At 43.2% G+C, this 23,105-nt stretch overlaps 1 protein-coding gene and 1 long non-coding RNA gene across 51 annotated transcripts in view; one reads left to right on the top strand and one right to left on the bottom strand.

Moving 5' to 3' along the window:
• USP48 (ubiquitin specific peptidase 48) overlaps window positions 1-23,105 on the bottom strand; it is a 72,896-nt gene that overhangs the window by 49,319 nt on the left and 472 nt on the right. For 30 of the 50 annotated variants that reach the window (XM_081574602.1, XM_081574617.1, XM_081574594.1 and 27 more), the window contains exons 2-3: window positions 22,735-22,947; window positions 1,805-1,925 (exon numbers count right to left, since the gene is read on the bottom strand). In XM_081574602.1, the coding sequence (XP_081430728.1) occupies window positions 1,805-1,925; window positions 22,735-22,868 (255 nt within the window). In that variant the 5' untranslated portion in view covers window positions 22,869-22,947. Of the gene's footprint in view, window positions 1-1,804; window positions 1,926-22,734; window positions 23,098-23,105 lie in introns of those variants that run through there. The other 20 variants (XM_081574595.1, XM_081574609.1, XM_081574603.1 and 17 more) reach the window with 1 other exon arrangement.
• On the top strand, window positions 12,595-23,091 carry LOC145540310 (uncharacterized). Its single transcript, XR_014078261.1, has 2 exons — window positions 12,595-13,248; window positions 21,044-23,091. It is a non-coding gene; the product is annotated as an uncharacterized LOC145540310 (long non-coding RNA).

Genomic DNA, 23,105 nt, shown 5'->3' with positions numbered 1-23,105 from the left:
AACCTGTAACTCGGAGAACAGTGAGCTCTAGGAAGCAAGAGTGTGAAGATGTGTTACATAGCTTTTTCCGAAGAGGTCAGCATTCAATAGAAGGACAAACTGAAACTTTCAGATAAATTATTTTGTATTCTACAGATCTGAGAGATTGGGGGGGTGGTAAGAAGAAGTCTGTTTAGTCTCTCAGTTGTATCCGACTCTTGTGACCCATGGACTGTAGCCTGCCAGGCTCCTCTGTCTACGGGATTTTTCCAGGGAAGAATACTGGAGTGAATTGCCATTTCTTTCTCCAGGGAATCTTCCCAACCCAGCAATCAAACCATGTCTTCTGTACTGCAGGCAGATTCTTTACCACTGAGCCACCTGGGAAGCCTCTAGAAGAAGGTAGATAAAACTTTTTTCAAAGATAAGGCTGAGAATTTCAAAACTTACAAAGAATCATTCTTTTTAAGAGAAAATACTGACACAGGTGACTATATTGTAAATGCCAGGCTTTATGATTAATATTAATGTGTATTACAAAAAAAGTAAAACTATCCGTTGTATAACATGTAAAAATATAAGCCCAAGGAGGCCAAATCTTATCATTATGGGAGCTTGTTCTCTGAACTTACCACATCCTTTAAAGAGACTAAAAAGAGCTCTAAGTAAAACATGCTACATTAAAGCAAACACAGAATCAGCACTGAACTAAAACTATTCTTAAAAGTTTACTGTATTACATAGCTACCTGTTTTAAAGCACATCATTAAGAACTGTTCCAATTCACCTGATTCAGAGTCTGAAATTCCACTACTGATCTTAAAGCTGCATTCAGTTCAGTTCAGTCACTCAGTCGTATCTGACTCTGCGACCCCATGAACCGCAGCACTCCAGGCCTCCCTGTCCATCACCAACTCCCTGAGTCCACCCAAACCCATGTCCATTGAGTTGGTGATGCCATCCAGCCATCTCATCCTTTGTCGTCCCCTTCTCCTCCTGCCCTCAATCTTTCCCAGCATCAGGGTCTTTTCCAATGAGTCAGCTCTTGGCATCAGGTGGCCAAAGTATTGGAGTTTCAGCTTCAACATCAGTCCTTCCAATGAACACCCAGGACTGATCTCCTTTAGGACGGACTAGTTGGACCTCCCTGCAGTCCAAGGGACTCTCTCAAGAGTCTTCTCCAACACCACAGTTCAAAAGCATCAATTCTTCGGCAGTCAGCTTTCTTCATAGTCCAACTCTCACATCCATACATGACCACTGGAAAAACCATAGCCTTGACTAGACGGACTTTTGTTGGCAAAGTAATGTGTCTGCTTTTTAATATGCTGTCTAGGTTGTTCATAACTTTCCTTCCAAGGAGTAAGCGTCTTTTAATTTCATGGCTGCAATCACCATCTGCAGTGATTTTGGAGCTCAGGAAAATAAAGTCAGCCACTGTTTCCCCATCTATCTGCCATGAAGTGATGGGACCGGATGCCATGATCTTAGTTTACTGAACACTGGGCTTTAAGCCAACTTTTTCACTCTCCTCTTTACTTCTTCTTCACTTTCTGCCATAAGGGTGGTGTCATCTGCATATCTGAGGTTACTGACATTTCTCCCGGTGATCTTGATTCCAGCTTGTGCTTCTTCCAACCCAGGGTTTCTCATGATGTACTCTGCATATAAGTTAAATAAGCAGGATGACAATATACAGCCTTGACGTACTCCTTTTACTAAAGCTGCATAGGTTACCTGAAATCAGTAATGGTTTCTGACCATAGGCACCGAACAAAGCACACAGGAATACCACATGTAACTCTCTTAAAAAATGATGGCTTACCTTTTTTCTCCTCTCACAGTTGGGGTCATCAATGTTATGAAAACTATTTTCATCTATTTCTCCTAACCAAATGTGTTCACCAATCCCAACCAAGCAATTTGGATTTCCTTTGCAGTTTCGTCTATGAAAAAAAATTGTATAATTAAAAAATACAGTTTCATGATAAGAAACATGCAAATTAAAACTACATAATTTAAAAAAGAAAAAAACTATAATGATACTATTTTTTTTTTAATTCTATTTCTCATCTATTAGATTAGCAAAATGGAAAAAGCACAGTATCACATCTGGTTTGTGAGGCTTTGGGGAAAGAGAATCCATTTACTGCTGATGAGAATGCAAACTGGTAGGACTCTTACAGAGGGGAATTTCACAATTGCTAACAAATGTGCTATATACACAGCTACTTACTGTCCTATCCATTTCATTTCTGCGAATTCACCGTGAAGATGCATCTCCAACGGTGCAAAAACACGTGCACTGGGTTATTCATCACAACATTGTTTTTAATCACAAAATGCTGGCGACAACCCAAACGGCCACATACAGGCAACATGGTACATCCACACGATGGAGTGCCACAATCGTGACAGCAAAAACACATGACGATCCCCATGAAATGATGCAGAGGGATTTCTAGGATAGAGCAGTGAGTAAAGAAAGAAAGAAAGTGAAGTCGCTCAGTCGTTGCCGACTCTTTGCAACCCCGTGGACTGCAGCCTACCAGGCTCCTCCATCCATGGGATTCTCCAGGCAAGAATACTGGAGTGGGTTGCCACTGCCTTCTCCAGGGGATCTTCCCGACCCAGGGATTGAACCCGGGTCTCCCACATTGCAGGCAGATGCCTCACCCTCTGAGCCACCAGGGAAGGGAAGTGAGTAAAGAGCTAATTTCAAAAGAGTTACCTAAAGTGTGCTAGTCTTTAGTGTAATAAAGATGGAGAAATAAAACATACATGTATCTGCTCACTGGAACACAAAAAAACCACAAATGTATATATATATATGCATAACTGAATCACTGTGCTGTACAGCAATAATCAACATAACATTTTATATCAACTGTACCTCAATTTAAACAATAACACTATTAAAAAACACACAAAAATGATAAATCAGACTAGTGAAAGTGGTTACCTAAAGACCATGAGTGGAATTAAGATGAAAAAAAAAAGATGTGTGTGTTCCTTTCCTGAACATACCGTTCCATACATTGCTGAATTTTGGGGGCCATGTGAATGTTATACACAAATCAGTAAGGGTGAAGGAACTCTTAAGATCAGCACAAACAGTAACATATTTCAGTTGAGTAACATACACTGAAAGGAAGAAGATGGGGCACTAACCCAAGTAAGTTGAACTCAAGTCTTTGGCAAGTTCATTTAGCAGTGCCAGGATCAAGACAAAGGGAAGAAACAATGAACAACCCTTTTCAAAGATACACAGCTTAACAAATCTGAAACTTTCTATGCATTCTGCAATTGAACAAATAAGTAAACATATACTGAGGATGAAGGCATCGAGTTTCGGAGAGGAAAGTTACAAACGAGAGGAAGAATAAAATGAACCCTACAGTGTTTACTAGGAATAATAGGTTTAAATCTAAATCCATATGGGTCCTAATACGTATGAACAGGTAGATTAGTGTTGTGAGATAAAATACAAGACAGTAGTTATTTGAATTGAGAAAAATTACATATTTATATTTTTAAAAGTATTTGTTGTTTATCAGAAATTTGGATTTAATTGGGCAGCCTAAACTAGACAGCTTTTTCGTCAGCCCGAGGACCTAAGAGCAATAACATGAACACAACCCGCAACCAGATCTTAACTTCTAAATATTCCCAGTGGAAGAGCCCAGGGCTCCTGGGAGAAATGGTCAATTTCAAGGCTAGGCAGGGAAAGTACAAGATATACATGGACATATTACTGTGCCCCCTAAGGAAGGATGTACTCAAAGAGTGAGGGGGACATGCTAAAAGGAAGAGCTTGGGTGGGGCTCCCAGTGCCCCAATCTGGAACAACTTGAGCAACAAAATGAATGGGTTACAATCTGCTCTGTAATACAGGAATTCACTGCATCTCACTGCAGATGGTGACTGCAACCATGAAATTAAAAGACGCTTGCTCCTTGGAAGAAAACCTATGACCAACCTAGACAGCACATTAAAAAGCAGACACATTACTTTGCCAACAAAAGTCCATCTAGTCAAGGCTACGGTTTTTCCAGCAGTCATGTATGGATGTGAGAGCCGGACTATGAAGAAAGCTGACTGCCGAAGAATTGATGCTTTTGAACTGTGGTGTTGGAGAAGACTCTGGAGAGTCCCGTGGACTGCAAGGAGATCCAACTAGTGCATCCTAAAGGAAATCAGTCCTGAATATTTATTGGAAGGACCGACACTGAAGCTGAAACTCCAATACTTTGGCCACCTAATGCAAAGAGCTGACTCATTGGAAAGGACCCTGATGTTGGGAAAGATTGAAGGTGGGAGGAGAAGGGGACGACAGAGGATAAGATGGTTGGATGGCATCACCGACTCAATGGACATGAATTTGAGGAAGCTCCAGGAGTTGGTAACGGACAGGGAAGCCTGATGTGCAGCAGTCCATGGGGTCGCAAAGAGTCAGACACGACCGAGCAACTGAACTGAAACAAGCGGCACAGCTGACGCCAAGTACAGACGGTCAGATGGAACCCCCTGTAGGAGAGAATCTCTCCCAGTCGGTCTCCAATGCCCCCAAGCTCCTTTTACCCCCATCAGCTGCAGACTACAGGTATGCAGGCAGTTGTTGCTGTTCAGTCACCCAATCATGTCTGGCTCTTTCCGACCCCATGGGCTGCAGTACACCAGGTCTCTCTGTCCCTCACCATCTTCACAAGTTTGCCCAAGTTCGTGTCCATTACATCGGTGATGCCATCCAGACATCTCATCCTCTGATGTCCTCTTCTCCTTCTGCCCTCAATCTTCCCCAGCATCAGGGACTTTCCCAATGAGTCAGCTGTTCCCATCGGATGACCAAAACACTGGAGTTTCAGCTTCAGCATCAGTCCTTCCAACAAGTAGGTTGATTTCCCAAGATGGACTGGTTTGATCTCCTTGCTCTTCAAGGGACTCTCAAGAGTCTTCTCCAACACCACAGTTCAAAAGCATCAAATCTTCGGCGCTCCACCTTCTTTACAGTCCAGCTCTCACAACCGTACGTGACCAGTGGGAAGACCATAGCCTTGAGTATACGGACCTTTGTTGGCAGAGTAGTATCTCTGCTTTTCAACGCACTATCTAAGTTTGTCATAGCTTTCCTGCCAAGAAGCAAACGTCTTCTGAGTTCATGGCTGCCGTCACCATCCACAGTGATTTTAGAGCACAAGAAGAGGAAATCTGTCACTACTTACACATTTCCCCCTCTATTTGCCATGAAGTATCAAGGCTGGATGCCACGATCTTAGTTTTTTTAATGTTTAGTATTACGCCGGCTCTTTCACACTCCTCCTTCACCCTCATGAAGAGGCTCTTTAGTTCTTCACTTTCTGCCATTAGAGTGGTATCATCCACATATCTAAGGCTGTTGATGTTTCCCCTGCCTATCTTGATTCCAGCTTGTAACTCATCCAGCCCAGCATTTCTCATGATGTGCTCAGCGCACAGATTAAACAAACAGGGTGACAGCAGACAGCCCTGTCATACTTCTGTTTCAACCCTGAACCAACCAGTTGTTCCGTACAGGATTCTGACTGTGGCTTCTTGACCTGCACGCATACAGATTTCTTAGGAGACGGGTAAGTGGTCTGGTATTCCCATTTCTAAGAGCTTTACATAGTTTATTATGATCCACATAGTCAAAGGCTTTAGCGTAGTCAATGAAACAGAGGTAGATGCTTTTCTAAAATTCCGAGGCTTTCTCTGTGATCCAGTGAATGTTGGGAATTTGATCTCTGGTTCGTCTTCCTTTTCTAAAGCCAGCTTGGACAGCTGGAAGTTCTTGGTTCAAGACTAGGTTTTTGTTTTGTGTGGCACATGCCTATTACTCTATGTACCTAGTTTCTTCAGCTTCCCCCACCTTCCTTTTTTTTTTTAATTTGGAGCTAACTGTTCCTCCATTCTTCTGGTTCTAGCAAGAGCTGCTGAGATGCAGCTCCCATCCAGAATCCAAAAACAACCTCACAAAATATTTAAAAGAACTGAGAAAAGGAAAAAAACAAAACAATCCCTCTTCAGTGGCAGGCCTTATGGGATGCTTGGGACTTTGGAAGCTTAGTTGTCCCAACATTAAGAAGGAAATCAACATGCTGATTTGCATGAGAAATAGGTGAAAGAGGTTCCCAAATCTCTCCTTAGCTCTTTAGCCCAAGTGTTTCCCTGCCCTTTACTGTTGTTCTGTCTCTAAGTCATGTCCGACTCTTTGCGACCCCATGGACAGCAGCAAGTCAGGTTTCCCTGTCCTTCACCATCTCCTAGAGTTTGCTCAAACTCTTGTCCATTGAGTTGGTGATGCCATCCAACCATCTCATCCTGTCATCCCCTTCTCCTCTTGCCTTCAGTCTTTCCCAGCATCAGGGTCTTTTCCAATGAGTCAGCTCTTCACATTAGGTGGCCAAAGTATTGGAGCTTCAGCTTCAGCATCAGTCCTTCCAATGAATATTCAGGGTTGATTTCCTTCAGGATTGACTGATTTGATTTCCTTGCAGTCCAAGGGATTCTCAACATGTCTCCTCCAGCTCCATAGTTCGAAAGCATCAGTTCTTCGGTGCTCAGCCTTCTTTATGCTCCAACTCTCACATCCATACATGACTGCTGGAAAAACCATAGCTTTGACTAGACGAACTTTTGTCAGCAAAGTGATAGGTCTGCTTTTTAATATGCTGTCTAGGTTTGTCATAGCTTTTTCTCCAAGGGCCAAGTGTCTTTAAATTTCATGGCTACAGTCACCGTCTGCAGTGATTTCAGAACCCAAGAAAATAAAGTCTGTCACTGTTTCCCTTTTTTTCCCCACCTCTTTGCCATGAAGTGATGGAACCGGATGCCATCATCTTAGTTTTCTGAATGCTGAGTTTTAGGCTAGCTTTTCATTCACTCTCCTCTTTCACTTTCATCAAGAGGCTCTTTAGTTCTTCTTCACTTTCTGCCATAAGGATGGTGTCATCTGCATATATGAGGTTACTGATATTCCTCCTGACAATCTTGATTCCAGTTTGGCTTCATCCAGCCCAGCGTTTCTCATGATGTATTCTGCATGTAAGTTAAATAAGCAGGGTGACAATACACAACCTTGACGTACTCCTTTTCCTATTTGGAACCAGTCTGTTGTTCCATGTCTGGTTCTAAGTGTTGCTTCTTGACCTGCATACAGATTTCTCAGGAGGCAGGTCACGTGGTCTGGTATTCCCATCTCTTTAAAAATTTCCCAGTTTGTTGTGATCTACACAGTCAAAGGCTTTAGCATAGTCAATGAAGCATAAGTAGACATTTTTCTTGCTTTTTCTATGCTCCAGCAGATGTTGGCACTTTGATCTCTGGTTCCTCTGCCTTTTCTAAATCCAGTTTGTACATCTGGAAGTTCTAGGTTCACATACTGTTGAAGGATTTTGAGCACTACCTTGCTAGCCTGTGAAAGGAGTGCAATTGTACAGTAGTTCTTTGGCATTGCCTTTCTTTGGGATTGGAATAAAAGCTGACCTTTCCCAGTCCTGTGGCCATTGCTTAGTTTTCCAAATTTGCTGGCATACTGACTGCAGCATTTAACATCATCTTCAAGGATGTGAAATAACTCAGCTGGAATTCCATTACCTCCACCAGCTTTGTTCTGCCCTAGCGATGATTTATTCGTTCAAATCTTTACTGAATTAAAACACCTCCTTAGACTTAACTGAGGCACTTCCCTTACACGAGGTTAGTTTCAAGTTTCCGTCACCTGTATCTAGAAGCCTTAACAAATACAGACTAACCAAATAAAGCTTTTTCTGTTATTAACTTCAAGAGCCAACGATCCATTTCAGTCTGACAGACCACCTAGTTGTTTTTTTTTTAAGCAAGCACATCACGCAGCTTGCAGGATCTTAGTTCCTCCACCAGGGATTGAATCTAGGGCCACAGCAGCACAAATGCGTCCTAACCACGGGACCACCAGGGAGCTCCCACATCTCCCAATTCCTAACAAGAGCTTCCTCTAAGCTTTCCTCTAAGACCAGTTAACAGACACAGAGGGAAACATCTCAGCTCTGGAAAAACACAAACTTAAAACAGCCATGAAAAATGTTTTCACTTATAGAATTGGCAAAAAAAAAAAAAAAAATTGGTGATGAATCAGGGTAAAGTGAGAGTCACTGTCCGTCATGGTTAAACATGAGAAAACTTGAGAAAATACCTCAAAATGTTAAATGACACCAACAGTTTGTTTCAATACTTCTAGGCACATGTCCACAGAATGTTTGACACCATGGCAATGAAACAAAATGAAGAATTCTAACGGCTCCTTTCTCCCTGGGGCTACAGATACAAGAACACCAAGTAGTTGCAGCAGTAGGCAGGCGGCAGGTTCCCCAAATGTTTGGGCTGATACCCTAAGCAACTGTGGCATCACCTGCTGTGGTTTTCGACCAATAAACACTTTGGCAGCAACGTAAATGATGGACTGAAGCTGAACAAAGAAACACAACAATTTTCCTGGTGAGAGATGAAGTCCTAAACCTATTTGGTAGCAATGCAAGCAAGGGAAGAAAGCTGAATTCAAGCATAGCAATGCAATGAAATCAACAGGACTTGGGAACAGATTAGATGGTGCAAGCAAGAAGGAAAAGGAGACATCTGTAGTGATGTCCAAAACTGTAAAAAAAAGGGAACAATTTCTCACAAGTCAAACTGTCTGTGGGGGATAGTTAGGGAGTTTGGGATAGACATGCACAAACTGCGATAGTCAAAATGGATAACCAAGGATCTACTGTTCAGCACAGGGAACTCTCAATGTTATGTGGAAAGCCCAGATGGGAGGGGAGTTTGGAGGAGAGTGGACACATGTATATACACGGTAGAATGTATACATGTATAATATATACATGACACTCCAATACTTTGGCCACCTGATGCAAAGAGCTGACTCATCTGAAAAGACCCTGATGCTGGGAAAGATTGAGGGCAGGAGGAGAAGGGGACGACAGAGGATGAGATGGTTGGATGACATCACCGACTCAATGGACATGGGTTTGGGTAAACTCCGGGAGTTGGTGATAGACAGGAAGGCCTGGCGCGCTGCAGTTCATGGGATCGCAAAGAGTCGGGATCGCAAAGAGTCGGACACAACTGAGCGACCGAACTGATACTGATACATATATATGTATCCCTTTGCTGTCTACCTGAAACTATCACAATATTTTTAATTGGCTACATCCCAATACAAAATACAAAGTTTAAAAAATAAGTAAAGTTGAGTTATATAGTTTAAAATAACAACTGTAAAGTGGTAAAAAAAAAAAAAGGGTAGGCTAAGAATCTAGGGGTACAAATGATTTAAGCTCCTTCTACACTCACCACAGGTTAAGAGTGGTCGTTTTGGTTCTGTTTTCACAGATAACCAACAATCTGTCATTTAGAAGTATACCTTCCAGCACAGTGGACAGAAATCAATAGTCAATTGCTGTGCAGTTCAAAGAAAATTTATTATCTGAATGGGAGTGGAGGGTGGAGCTCTTACTCTCTGCGTGATCACTTACAGAGTTATTACTGCTTTGTTTTTCTCTCCCTCAACATTTTTTCATTTCTTGGCTCTTTGGCTTTGTTTCACACCCAGCCCAGGGAGAAATCAATGAAGAACGGCAACAAGTCAACTCTCCTGCTTCTGGGGAAGACCCCTGACCATACTAAAGCTTTGCCTAATGCAGCACCAGATTCTGGAAAGTCATTTTTGTGTGTGTGTATACATACACACACATGCAGAGAACACGCTGAAGTGAAGTGAAGTCGCTCAGTCGTGTCCAACACCATGCTCCTCTGTCCATGAGATTTCCAGGCAGGAGGACTAGAGTGGGTTGCCATTTCCTTCTCCAGAGGATATTGCCAACCCAGGGATCGAGCCTGGGTCTCCCGCATTGTAGGCAGATGCTTTACCATCTGAGCCACTAGGGAAGTCCGCAGAGAACACGTTAGACGAATATTACCGAAATGGTTCCAATAATAACCACTGACTGACTGAATTGTCCTCGAAAATTTCAAATTGTCTCTAACTGTGAATGTCACCACTCTTACCAGAATGGTGGTTGCTCAGGATTAGTTAGGTCCAGGAACTCCCTTCCAAACTAGTCCCCTCTAATTAACATTCTTGTCCCTCTATCATTTTATTTCATAATCACAAACCAGTCTCTCACCAGATGTCAACAGGGAAGGAGGAATTCAGAAGCCTCCCTGTCTTCTGACAGGTGGGGGACAGGAGAAGCTACAGCAGGTCACTGCCTAACTTCACGCCCTTTCCAGAACTTTGGTGGCCGACTCAACATTCCCTGGCTCCACTTTTCCTATGTGCTGGTCGAAAGAAGACAAAACCAACCCCCTGCCATGATTCGCTCAGAGAAAAAGGTCTCCACGTCCTCATTTATAAAACAAGGGGTAAGGGGTTAGGTGAACACTAAAATTTTCTAATCTTTTTAATTTGGATCCCCTTAGAAGCCCATGTTTATAAAAACACTTAAGTACATGAGACAGTAAGACTATTCTGCCCTTTCTGCCTCTAGCCAGAAACAGAAGATGACGAAAACCAGGGTAGAAGTGCTGCTGGGTAAGAGGTGGTGGTTGTGATCAGTCTGGGTGATCTGTGCTCAGAGTGCTGCTGCAGGGACCGTTTCAAGTTGCTATCGATAAATATTACCAGCATCAGTTTTCCACAAGATATGTCACAGTGCACTGAGTGAAAGTCAACAGTGTCACTTTGTAACCAAAACCTATCATCTTCTAAAAGAAACTAGACTCTACAGGTTCACACATTCTGTCAAGGTGATATGCTCAGATAAGAATTACAGGACCTGAGGATATACCAAAATAAAAGACAAAATCCCAGGCACCAAAGAAGGGCTCACAACTCACCATGCGACAGCGAGGTAAAAGGACAGCTTCAGAGAAGTAAGCGCTGCGCTGGCATTAAGCACAGGACGCTCAGCAGGAACCTCACAGGAGGGGGCTGCTGCCAAGCTGAGAGTCTCCAAGGGCACACAGGAACTCACTACAAGTGAGAGGAGAGCCTATGGAGAGAGGCTAGAGAAGCAAAGCCAAAGGAGGCTTACAAGCAAGTCTTCCTGCGGATGCAGTTCATCACAGCTGGAGGCTTTTGGGGAGAGGGAGCTGGGAAAGCCCATGAGGCTGCAGAGAAGTAGGGGCTGGATCGGCTCACAGAAGCCCTCAAACACTATGCACGGCAAGAGCTCGGACTTTGTTCCGGAAGCAACAAGGAGCCAATACACAATTTTACGAAGAGAAAGAACTGGACTGGAACTTTAGAAAGATCCTCTAAATGGATACGCGTATACGTATGGCTAAGTTCCTTCGCTGTTCACCTGAAACTCTCAGAGCACTGTAAAGCGGTTATACCCCAAAATAAACAGCTCAACAGGAAAAAAAAGAAAAGACCAAAGCATTACCAGGCATTTGACAAAAAGATAAAAAAGGTTCTCTAATTATGCCTCTCAAGCAAGGTGGCTTATCAGAATCATCTGAAGATTTCACAAGTTTTGCTTTTCCAATCATTGCCATTCTTACCAAGCTCCTCCTATTTTTACTCAGTTTTAAGCTTCTAATTTTTTTTTAAACAGGAAATTTTCAAAGTCTAACTCTTGGCCCTTCGGGGAAGTGGCAGTGAAACAGAGAAACAACATAGATTCTGTAACTAAGAGATGAAAAACAAAGTCCTGAAACGTAAGATAATAGCTGATGTAAGAGTTCAAATCAACAGTACTTGTTACTGATTATTTTTGTGGAGAGGTGAAAAAAAGAACCGGGTTATACAGATGTGGCTTCATTTAAAATATTTATTAAAGGAAGGATGGGAACCACTAGCAATGACTGCTTTCAGAATATTCACATCTGGAAATTCATTAAGTCTACATTCACCTAACAAACTGATTTTATTTGAAATTCTGAATTCTAACCGAAAGGACACAAGAGAAAGTAAACATACAGCAAAGAGGATAGACAAGGCATCAAGACCCTAGCAAAGCCTTGTCATATGTGCAGCCACTGTCCCGAAGCAGGTTTCCCAGCCCCATGGTTGCTCTTTTTCATACGAGTCCCAAGGTTAGATCATTTGACACCAAAAAGGCTTCTCTTATCCTTCATCTAAAGGTTTACAATTTTTCAAGGCTGGTGCTGGCTTCCAGGTGGCGCTAGTGGTAAAGAACCCACTAGCCAATGCAGGAGACATAAGAGATACAGGCTCAATCCCTGGGTCGGGAAGAGCCCCTGGGGAAGGGAATGGCAACCCACTCCAGTATTCTTTCCTGGGAATCCCATGGACAGAGGAGCCTGGTGGGCCACAATCCATAGGGATGCAAAGAGTCAGACAAGATTGAGCACACACAGAAGGCAAGTTTAAAAAACTCCCCAAAGCAAAGTAACTATTAAAACAATATTAGTAAGTCCTCTACTAGAAAAGAAAACAAAGAATACAGCTCAGTGTCCAAGCAGCCTTTCAAAGGTCACCACAGGGCACCCCACCAGACCCCTAAGAAGAGTCCCTCCTCCTTCCACCAGCACAATTTCAAACTGAGAAAAAAACAAACCAAACTTAATCTACTCACTCCTGCTTGGTTTTCTTTCTTTCTTTCTTTCTTTTTTTTTTTTTAAAGCATTTTATGACATACTTCTCAAACTCAGCCATGGAGTAAATATGGTACATCTTCATCTTCACGGTTATAAATTGTCCAAAAAAAAATTAGATTTTTTTTTATTAAATCAAGCAGACAAATTATGGAACAGAACATAAATTTAAAAGTCAAAACCAAACAACTCCTAAATAAAACAATCAGGAAGGCTCAAGTCTTATAAGATATTGAATCACAAAGTCCCCCAAACTAAAACAATGTAATGAAATAAAAAGTTCAAAAACAGACCCAAATATACATGGTTACTTAGCATGCAACAAAGGTATCCAAATCAATGAAGTAAAGATATAACCTTTAATAAAAGGAATGGGGCAACCAGGCAGCTACCTGCAAAAAGATAGTTGGATTCATTTCACATCACTTGACTACAAATTCCAAGAGGATCAAAGATTTAAACACTAACTGAAACCACAATAACATAAGAAAACATCAGCAAATTTCTTTTAAACACTGGTATGAAAAAGGATTGTCGATGACTCAATGTTTAGAAGTCACACGAAATCCATTAATTTAATCTCATAAAAACATTTTACATGGCAAACCAATCCATAAGTCACAAGACAATGGTATAGGCACTTCTCTGGTGGTCCAGTGGTTAAGACTCTGTGCTTCCACTGCAGGAGGCATGGGTTCAATCCCTGGTAAGGGAAGTTCCACATGCCACATGGCACAGCCACAAGATGAAAAAAAAAAAGACAAGGATACAATTCAAATAAATTTACAACTCATGTCACAGAAATAATCTCTTAATACAAAAAGAAATCCTACTGGACTTCCCTGGCGATCCAGTGGATAAGAATCCACCTGTCAATGCAGGGGACGTGGGTTCGATCCCTTGTCCAGGAAGATTCCACATGCCAAGGAGCAACTAATCCCAAGAGCCACCACTGCTGAGCCTGTGTGCTCTGGAGTCTCTGCTCTGCAGCAAGAGAAGCCGTCGCCAGCAGAAGCCTGCACACTGCCAGCTGGAGAGCAGCTGTCACAACTAGAGAACATCCGCGCACAGCACACTGAGAAGACTCAGTGCAGGAAAGAATAAAGTTTAAAGATATAAGTATTTTAAAAAAGAATTCCTACAAACTGATGAGGACTAATAACCCAAAACAAAAATGGGCCAAGGACACAAGAGGCTGTTGAAAGAGGAATACAAATGGCCCCTAAGCATAAAAAGTTGTCATACAAGGAATGCAAAATGCAGCCAGACACCTTGAGTGGTAACCTATAGTGTAACTCTGTTCTAGATACTTTCTGGATTGGCAGAACCAATGAAATAAGTTGTGGCCAATGAGTTGTGAACAGAATCATTGCATGTAGGGAATTTCCCTGGTGTTCCAGCGGTTAAGAATTCATCTCGCAATGCAGGGGACTCTGGTTCGATCCCTGGTCAAGGAACTAAGATCCCTCATGCGTGTGTATGAAATAACACAATGGAATTCTGCAAATGACTAAGAATGAACATCCTGCTGCTACTCACAATGTGAATGAATCTCATAACATGTATGAATCTCAGTGCTGAGCAAAAGAGGCCAGACACAGAGGAAATACAATGTATAATTTATTGTATACAAAGTTCAAAATAAGGTAGATAATCTGTGGTGTTCAAAGTAATGGGAGTGTGTTGTCTTTTTTTTTAAAGTTTACTATTTATTTTAATTTTGGCTGAGCTGGGTCTTCCTTTCTGTGCAGGCCTTTCTCTAGCTGTGGTATCAGGGACCAGGGATCAGACCCGTGTCCCCTGCACTGGTAAGCAGACTCTTAACCACTGGACCACCAATACTGCCTGCAGTGCAAGCGCAGCGTCTTAACCACTGGACCACCAGAGAAGTACCCCCAGCAACATTTTAACCTTGCTGTTAGATACATGATATACATGTTCCCTGTGTGATAATTCACCCCAGTGTAAATCTCATGACTTTGTGTGCTTTTCTGTACATAAAATACAAATTTTAGTTGAATAAGAACCACTAGAAAAATTTCGAGACTTCTCTTAGGCTGCACCCGTCGGGCTGCCACGTGGGCCCTCTAGTTCCCCGGTCAGAGGTGGCACCTGGGCCCCCTACATGGGGAGCTCAGTCTTAAAACACTAGAACACAGGGGAAGTCCTTCACAGAGAAATTTAAGAAGGATCCTGCCTTATCAGATATTTAAAAAATACTAGCAGGTAACTGGAACTGTTATCCTAGTACAGGGATACTGAGTAGAATCAATGGAAGGGAACAGGGCCAGGAAATAAACCCAAATACATATAATAATTTGTCATACAATAAAAGTGGCCTTTTAGTCTTCCCTGGTGGTCCACTGGTTAAGACTCAGCGCTTCTACTGAAGGGGCAGGAGTTCTATCCCTGGCTGGGGAACCAAGATCCCACATGCCCTGTGGCAAGACCACTAAGTAAATAAATAAAGATGGTCTCTCAATTAGTGGTGATGAAGACTAGATTATTCAATAAATGGTTTAAGAAAATTGAGTGCCCATTTGGTAAAAAGCAAAAATAAAGATGGATCTGTACCTACATCTCTGAAGCAAAAGGGAACCCCCCCCAAAATTGGATCGTCTGGTGGTTAAGAGTCCACCTTGCAGTGCAGAAGGCACGGGTTTGACCCCAGTTAGGGAAGTAAGATCCCACATGCAGCAGAGCAACTAAGCCACATGCCACAACTACGGAGTCAAGCACTCTGGAGATCCCAACCCACAACCACAGCGAGTCCCTCAGCTACCATGTAAAGGTCCTCAAGACACAATGCTTTAAGATCCTGAGAGCCACAACCAAGATCCGAGGCACCTTTTTTTTTTAATTGGGAGGACCTGCCTGGTGGTCCAGTGGCTAAGAATCCATCTGCTAATGCAGGGGGCAGGGGCTCGACCCCTGGCCCAGGAAGATCCCACACGCCATGGGGCAACTAAACCCATGTGCCACAAGCCACAAGTACTTAAGCCTGCAAGCCCTAGAGCTCCACAAGAAGCCACAGCTATGAGAAGCCCTGCACTGCAGAAAGAGAGTAGCCCCTGCTCACCGCCAACTACAGAAAAGCCCACACACCAACAAAGATGTGGTACAGCAAAGATAAATTAATAAAATTTTTAAAAATTTCTAGTTGTGGCATTAGCCATAACTGGGGGGGGGGGGGGGGAATAAACTGATCCAGGACTCTAAAGGACATTGCTGAGGTCCATCTTCAACCAGAAGATGAGGAAATTAAAAGCCTTCGAAGAGGTTCTAGAGACCTGCAGTGGCAACTAGAGAAAACCCTTACAGCGACAGAGACCCAGCATAGCCAGAAATAAACTCATCAATTAAAGCTTTTAGAAAACAAGAGAACTGGTTAAATTATAACACATCTATCTCTACACAATGAAATAGCACACTGCTATTAAAAACAATACGGCAGATCTATAGGGACCAATGAATGCAGAAAAAGACAACCCATCAAATAAAAACTTGCAAAAGTATATTATGTGACAGCTGTCTCCTTTTTGAAAGTAACAATTATGCTGTTTGTATCTTTCTTATCTCTAAAATAAATGGCAAATGAAGGAACTTTAGCCTCTGTTGGCTTTACTTCAGAGCCACCCTAGACCACAACAGATGCCAGAAAAAAAAATTTTTTTAATAAAGAATGACTACTCTGCCTGGCATATAATACATATTTGTTGAATTTAACAGATACACAGAAAGAAAATGAAAAAACTCAAATAACAGCTGAGCCTGAGATTAAGGAGAGGTTTCTCACTTTCATTCAAAGCTTGGTTATACTAAGTCATCCTGCAAGTGTTAGTGTAGAACAGCAGAAAGACACATAATGAACAAAACCCCACAAAGACACGGGTTTCATAGAACACAAAATACTTACTAAGCCAGTAACACGCATTACATTGGTAATTTTTAAAGTTGTGTTAAGCAGTGAAAGTACATCATGCAATGAGGATAAAACGGACACAGTGCAGGGCCCTGCTGGGCTCCTGGGGACAAGATCTTTCTGTGCCCCCCATTTCTTTGATTACAGGAAACAGCCTTCCTTCAGTCTCCTTGACCTTCCCTGAGTGCTGAAGGGCAGACTGGAGCAGTTGTTAATTAGGGAAGGGCGGGGATGTGAGAGAAACAGTCACGAGTAGCCTTGGGGCAAGGTCCTGTTTTCCGTTCAATGGACACACACAACAATGCCTTTGAGTTATCTTGCAGAGCCCGGAAGCCCCTCCGGGTGGGAGAAGCTACCAATTAACTTTGGTATGCTGCCCACAAGGCTTCCCAGGTGGCGAAGTGGTCAACAATTCACCTGGCAAATTGGGAGATGCTAGAGATGAGGGTTCGATCCTTGGGTGGGGAAGATCCCCTTGGAGTAGGAAATGGCAACTCACTCCACCACTTTTGCCTGGAAAATTCCATGGACAGAGGAGCCTGGTGGGCTACAGTCCGTGGGGTCACAGAGTCAGACACGACTGAGCAGGCATGCATGCTGCCCACAAGCATGCAGACCCCAGATCAGCTGGACTTGAAGAGTGACTCCTCCTTACCTCACCACTAACCCCTCAGAAGACTGTCCACAAGGTGAGCACATCCTTTTTGAATAATTACTATAAAACTTCTCACTGGGACTTCCCTGGCGGTCCAGTGGTTAAGACTTCGCCTTCCAATGCAGGGGGTGAGGGTTCGATCCCTGGCAGGGAGTTAAACCCCACATGCCTCCGGGCCAAAAAAAACTAAAACATAAAACAGAAGCAATCTTGTAACAGATTCAATAAAGACTTTAAAAAAATGGTCCACATCAAAAAAAATAATAAAATAAAAAAAAATAAAACTTCTCACTATCTTCCCCAAGAATTGGACTATAAAGACTTGACTACAGGAGAGTCAGACTATAAAGAAAGTTGAGCGCCAAAGAATTGATGCTTTTGAACTGTGGTGTTGGAGAAGACTCGAGAGTCCCTTGGACTGCAAGGAGATCCAACCCGTCCATCCTAAAGGAAATCAGTCCTGAATATTCACTGGATGGACTGAAGCTGAAACTCACAATACTCTGGCCACCTGATGTGAAGAAATGACTCACTGGAAAAGACCCTGATGCTGGAAAACATTGAAGGCAGGTGCTGGAAAAGATTGAAGGCAGGAAGAGAAGGGGACGACAGAGGACGAGATACTCAAGACACAATGCTTTAAGATCCTAAGAGCCACAACTAAGATCCGGTATCACTAACTCGATGGACCTGAGTTTCAGCAAGCTCTGGGAGCTGGTGATGGACAGGAAGGCCTGGTATGCTGCAGTCCATGGGGTCGCAGAGAGTTGGACATGACTGGGTGACTGAACTGAACTGATCTTCCCCAAGCTAGGACACAAGGTTCTGAGGGCATTAGCCCGCTGTGGCCCCCTTTGCTTGGCAAAATAATAAAGCTATTCTTTTCTACACTTCACCCAAAATGGCCTCTGAAATTCAATTTGGCACTTGTGTACAGAGAGCTGAGCTTTCAGCAACAAAACAACTGATCATCTTGGGTCAATAACTGATAAGCTGTCTGGGATCATGGGTGTCATTATACCATCCCCCCCCCCCCACATCACATGGCATAGGGATCTCAGTTCTCTGACCAGGGATTGAATCCACGCCCTCTAAAGTGCAAAAATGGAGTCTTAACCACTGGAACACCAGGGAAATCCTACTTCAGTGTATGTTTAAATTTGCCATAATTAAGATTTTTATTTTTAATTAAAAAAAATCTGTTCCCTGACCTCTTCCGAGGCTCAAGGACAGGTTAGCAAGGCAAAAGTGGTAAAGTGAGAGAGGAAGTGTACCAGCAGAGAAAAGGTGTCACTGGAACATCAAAGAGGGAACGCTCAATAGAAACTTAAGCGTCAGATCCAACAGTCTTTATTAAGGGGTTTAGACTAGAGCCAGGGGAAGTCACTTAAGTGTTTTTTAAACTGGTGTAACAAGGAATTCCCTGGCGGTTAGTGGTTCGGACTCAGCGCTTTCAATGCAGGGACCCAGGTTCCATCCCTGATTGGGGAACTAAGATCCCACTAGCCATGAAGCACGGCCAAATAAGTGGCATAACATTGACTTTCTTGAATGCGTTACATCTCTGAAATGTTTTGGTTTCTCTGATGAAAACAAAACAGACATTACACGCCTATATACAACTAGAAGTGTAAGTTCAGGTTTTAAAAATTCAAATCAAGACCTTAACTGTCACAAAAAGAAATTAACATGACACCATATTCCACCTATCAGATGAAAAAGTATGACTAACATATTGTGTTGATTATGGAAACAAGACATTCTTACACATTGGTAGTAGGAATGTAAAGTGAAACCATCACTCTAGTGGGAAATCTAGCAAAATGGGTCAAATTGAAAACTGCATATCCCTTACCAAACAATTCTACTGCAAGGACTTGAAAGCGAAAGTGTTAGTCACTCAGTCACGTCTGACTCTTTGTGACCCCACGCCCACCAGGCTCCTCTGTCCACGGGATTCTCCAGGCAAGAATACTGGAGTGGGTTTCCATTTCCTACTCCAAGGGATCTTCCCTACACAGGGATAGAACCCATGGTCTCCTGTATTGCAGGCAGATTCACCGTCTGAGCCATCTGGGAAACCACAGGAAAGGGACTTATTTAACTACAATCCTCAATGGTTTTAAGAATTAAGACAAAATATTTGCAGAATTCTTTGTACATAAGATTTAGTATAGATTGCTTTCATGCTATGATTGTACTAAGCAGTTTCAGAAGGTAAATAGTCCTGAGTCACCTTGTCTTTGACTGTGGGTACATATTTCTTCAGCTCTGGCATCTCATTAAAAATTTTTCTGTCACGTATTTAAAAGATATTGATAATATCTTGAATTTATAATTATTTAATCTCATCTTAAGAGTCAGAAGAAATGCTTAAACAAAAGGGTAGGAGAAATCTTTCTGATATCTAAATAAAAACTGCTTGGACTTCAGATCAGGCCTAGTTTCCAAAGTACAAGTGACCAAAACAAAAGATAAATAAAACTACTGTGTTGTTACTGTCATTTAGGAGATGTTGTGTCTGACTCTTTGCAACCCCATGAACTGTAGCCCACCAGGCTCCTCTGTCCACGGGATTCTCCAGGCAAGAATACTGGAGCGGGTTGCCATTTCTTTCTCCAGAGGATCTTCCCGACCCAAGGACTGAACCCATCTCCTGCCTGGCAGGCAGATTCTTTAGCACTGAGCCACCAGGGAAGCCTCAGAATTAATGGTACATTAAAGTAAAAGCTTTTCTGTTGCAAAGGGTACTAACTAGAAAGGAAAATAGAGAACCTACAGAATGAGAAAATATTTGCAAATACACGGGACTTCTATTGAGAATATATGAAGAACTCTTAACAACTCAAAAGTAAAGACAATCTAATTTTAAAACTGGGCAAGGGATGTGAAAAGACCTCTCCAAAGATCTACAAATGGTCGATAAGCACATGAAAAGATGCTCAACCTTATTAGTCATCAGGAAAATGCAAATCAAAACCATAAGATACTAATTCACATCCACTAGGATGGCTATAAGAAACTGTGAGGATGAGGAGAAATTGAAATCGTCGTACATTATGTGCAAACTACTGCAGCCACTTTGGAAAACAATTAGTTCCTCAAAACGTTAAACATAGTTATTAAATGACCCAGCAATTCCACTCCTAGGTAAATACTCAAAGGAACAAAAAATAGGTGTTCCAACAAAAACCTGTACACAAATATTCATGCCAAAGCTATTCACAACAGCCAAAAAAAAGGAAACAACCAAAATACCCGTCAATTTAACTATGTTGTGAGGTGTTAGTTGCCTTGATTCTGGTAATCACTCCACAATGTCTATCAAATTATCATGTTGTCCACTTTGTTTTTTAAATATTGATTTGGCTGCACCGTCTTAGTTGAGGCACATGGGATCTTCAGTTGGGGCATGTGGGATCTAGTTCCCCACCAGGGATCAAACCTGGGCTCCCTGAATTGGAAGCATGGAATCTTAGCCACTGGACCACCAGGCAAGTTCCTCATGTTGTTCACTTTAAATGTGTACAGCTGTATTTGTCAATTACCCCTCAGTGAAGCTGCGGGAAACTCTTTTAAATCCATCAACTGATGAACAGACAAAATGTGTTATATACAACAATGGAATACTATTCAACCACAAAAAGGAATAAAGTACTGACACGTGTTATAATATGGATGACCTTCGAAAACATGATGCTGAGTGAACGCCAGACAAAAAAAGGCCACATATTTTATGATTCCACTTACTATAAAATATCCAGAATAAAGAAATCTATAGAGACAAAAAGATGAGTGCTTGCTAGGGGATGGAGGAAGGGAAACTGGGATGTGACTACGTTAATGGATATGGAGTTTCCTTTTAGGGTGATGGAAGAAATCTGGAAGGAGACAATGGTGATGTTTGTACAATATTGTAAGGAAATTTAATGCAGTGGAATTGTGTACTTTAAAAATGGTAAATTTCACTGTGCGTTTTACATAACTTTTACAATTTTTTGAAATGAAAAACTGACATATGCTACAACATGGATGATTATTGAAAATATGCTGTCAAAGAAGTCACTAAAGTCGGCACACTGTATGATTCCATTTACATGAAATGTTCAGAAAAGGCCAATTGAGAGGCAGAAAGTAGATCAGTGATTATTTGATACTTGGGGTGGGGGAGGTGGTTTACAAGTGCCAAGCTAATGGATACAGGGCTTTTTTTGGGGGGGGAAGGTCAGATTGAGTTGCGTTCTGAACAACTTTATGAATATACAAACAAAAAACCACTGGATTGTACGTTTTACATGAGTGACGTTGTTTAAGAAAAAAAATTCTTGGATATAAACCTCGCTACTGTTGCAAAGATTCGGACACGACTGAGCGACTGAACTGAACTGACTGTTGCAGCTTGAAACTCACCTCTGTGACATTCCCCTTATAGTAATCTCAGCCAATTTCTACTCCTTTCTTTCTATAAAAGTCAGAACTATTATAGTGAAAGAATTCCTATTTTTTGGTTACTCTGGAAACTAGGTGGAGCAACTAACTGAAGCTTATTTATTATACAGGCTATGTCATTCCAGCCCTGCCTGCTGCCCTCCTCGTGAGCCAGACGCCCAGAACTTGGAATTACTCGTTTGCCTTATGGAAGCTCCCTAACATGCTTCACTTCCCACACTAGACTTTAAAGCTTCAGACCTGAGACCTTGACTTCCATTCCTCCGGGGTCCTACCTCGAAATGTCACAATTCCAGAAAGTCTTTAGTGCATACTTGCTAAGAGGCTACTGAGCATGCCCGTCTTGGCTAAGTCAATTCGACAACAGTCCGGAACCCAAACTATAGTTCCCGCGTTAAAACGTGGAAAAAACAGCTAAGGATTCGATCTAAAAGGAAAGGCAAAAAAGCTTCGAAGGCTAAGCAGAAGTGAAGGAGAACACGAACACAGCTCACACTGTGTACTCGGCAAAACGGTACTGGGTCAGAGACGACCCCTCCCCGGGGGGCGGTAAAAAAAAAAGAAGCTAAAAAAAATACTACATTAGTGACAGAGGGCATGTCAGCTGGGGATTAAGGTACCGATGACGCAGGCTAACTATATGTTTTCCTAAAGCCGCCCTACCCCCAAAATATGACCCAGCCTTCAGCGTCGACACTAATACAAGACAGACAATGAAGAAATGCACTTCCAAGTTCCCAGTTTTATAAAACCAAACGAGCCGCGGCCAGGATGGAACGACCACCAACGTTTGTGGAGCTCTCCAGTTCCTGCTTTCAACCATCCCCACCGCCATCTTCGAGGTAAGAACTCAGAACCTGTTCTGAAGGGCTTCCAGCAGCATCACCTCCGTGCACAGCCCTGCAAGGCTGTGCCTTTCCCGGGTCGCCCAGAAGGCGGACAGGAGGAAGCCCTCCACCGGGTTCTCTCCAAGCCTGAGAGGCTCGCGATGGGCCGCCGTCTTCCCTCCCCACCCCAACCGGAGCCCCCGCCCCCACCACTGCCCCACGGTCTGGTTTTCCAAGGTCCGGCGCAAGGAGGGGCGCGAGGCCCTTTGCGCGGGCCTCACCTGCACACGCCGCGGATGCAGGGCTCCAGCCAGATGCGGTAGGCGGTCTCGATATGCTCCTGCGACACCTCCTCGGGCCGCACCGTCTCCGCCCAGCGCCAGGCCGCCTTCTCCAACTGCAGCCGCGGTGCCATGGCTTTGGCCCGGGGAGCGCCTCCTGAGCCAGGCCTCCGCCGCCGCCGCCTCCACCGCCGCCGGAATGGGTCCCGCCACCTGCCAGCAATGAGGACCAGGCGGTGCCTCAGCCAGCTGGCCAGTCAATCACCTGTGCGCGCCTCAGCCGCCGCGCCTGCCCGCCCGCGCCCGACCCGCACGACCAGCCGCAAAGCGCCGCCGCCGCCGCCGCCGACACCCACCGCCCCCAGCGTCCG

The sequence above is a fragment of the Giraffa tippelskirchi genome, chromosome 3, assembly GCF_054371585.1.
Source record: "Giraffa tippelskirchi isolate mGirTip1 chromosome 3, T2T-mGirTip1v1.2.pri, whole genome shotgun sequence".
NCBI classification, from domain to species: domain Eukaryota; kingdom Metazoa; phylum Chordata; class Mammalia; order Artiodactyla; family Giraffidae; genus Giraffa; species Giraffa tippelskirchi.
This window is presented reverse-complemented; position numbering and strand designations above follow the sequence as displayed.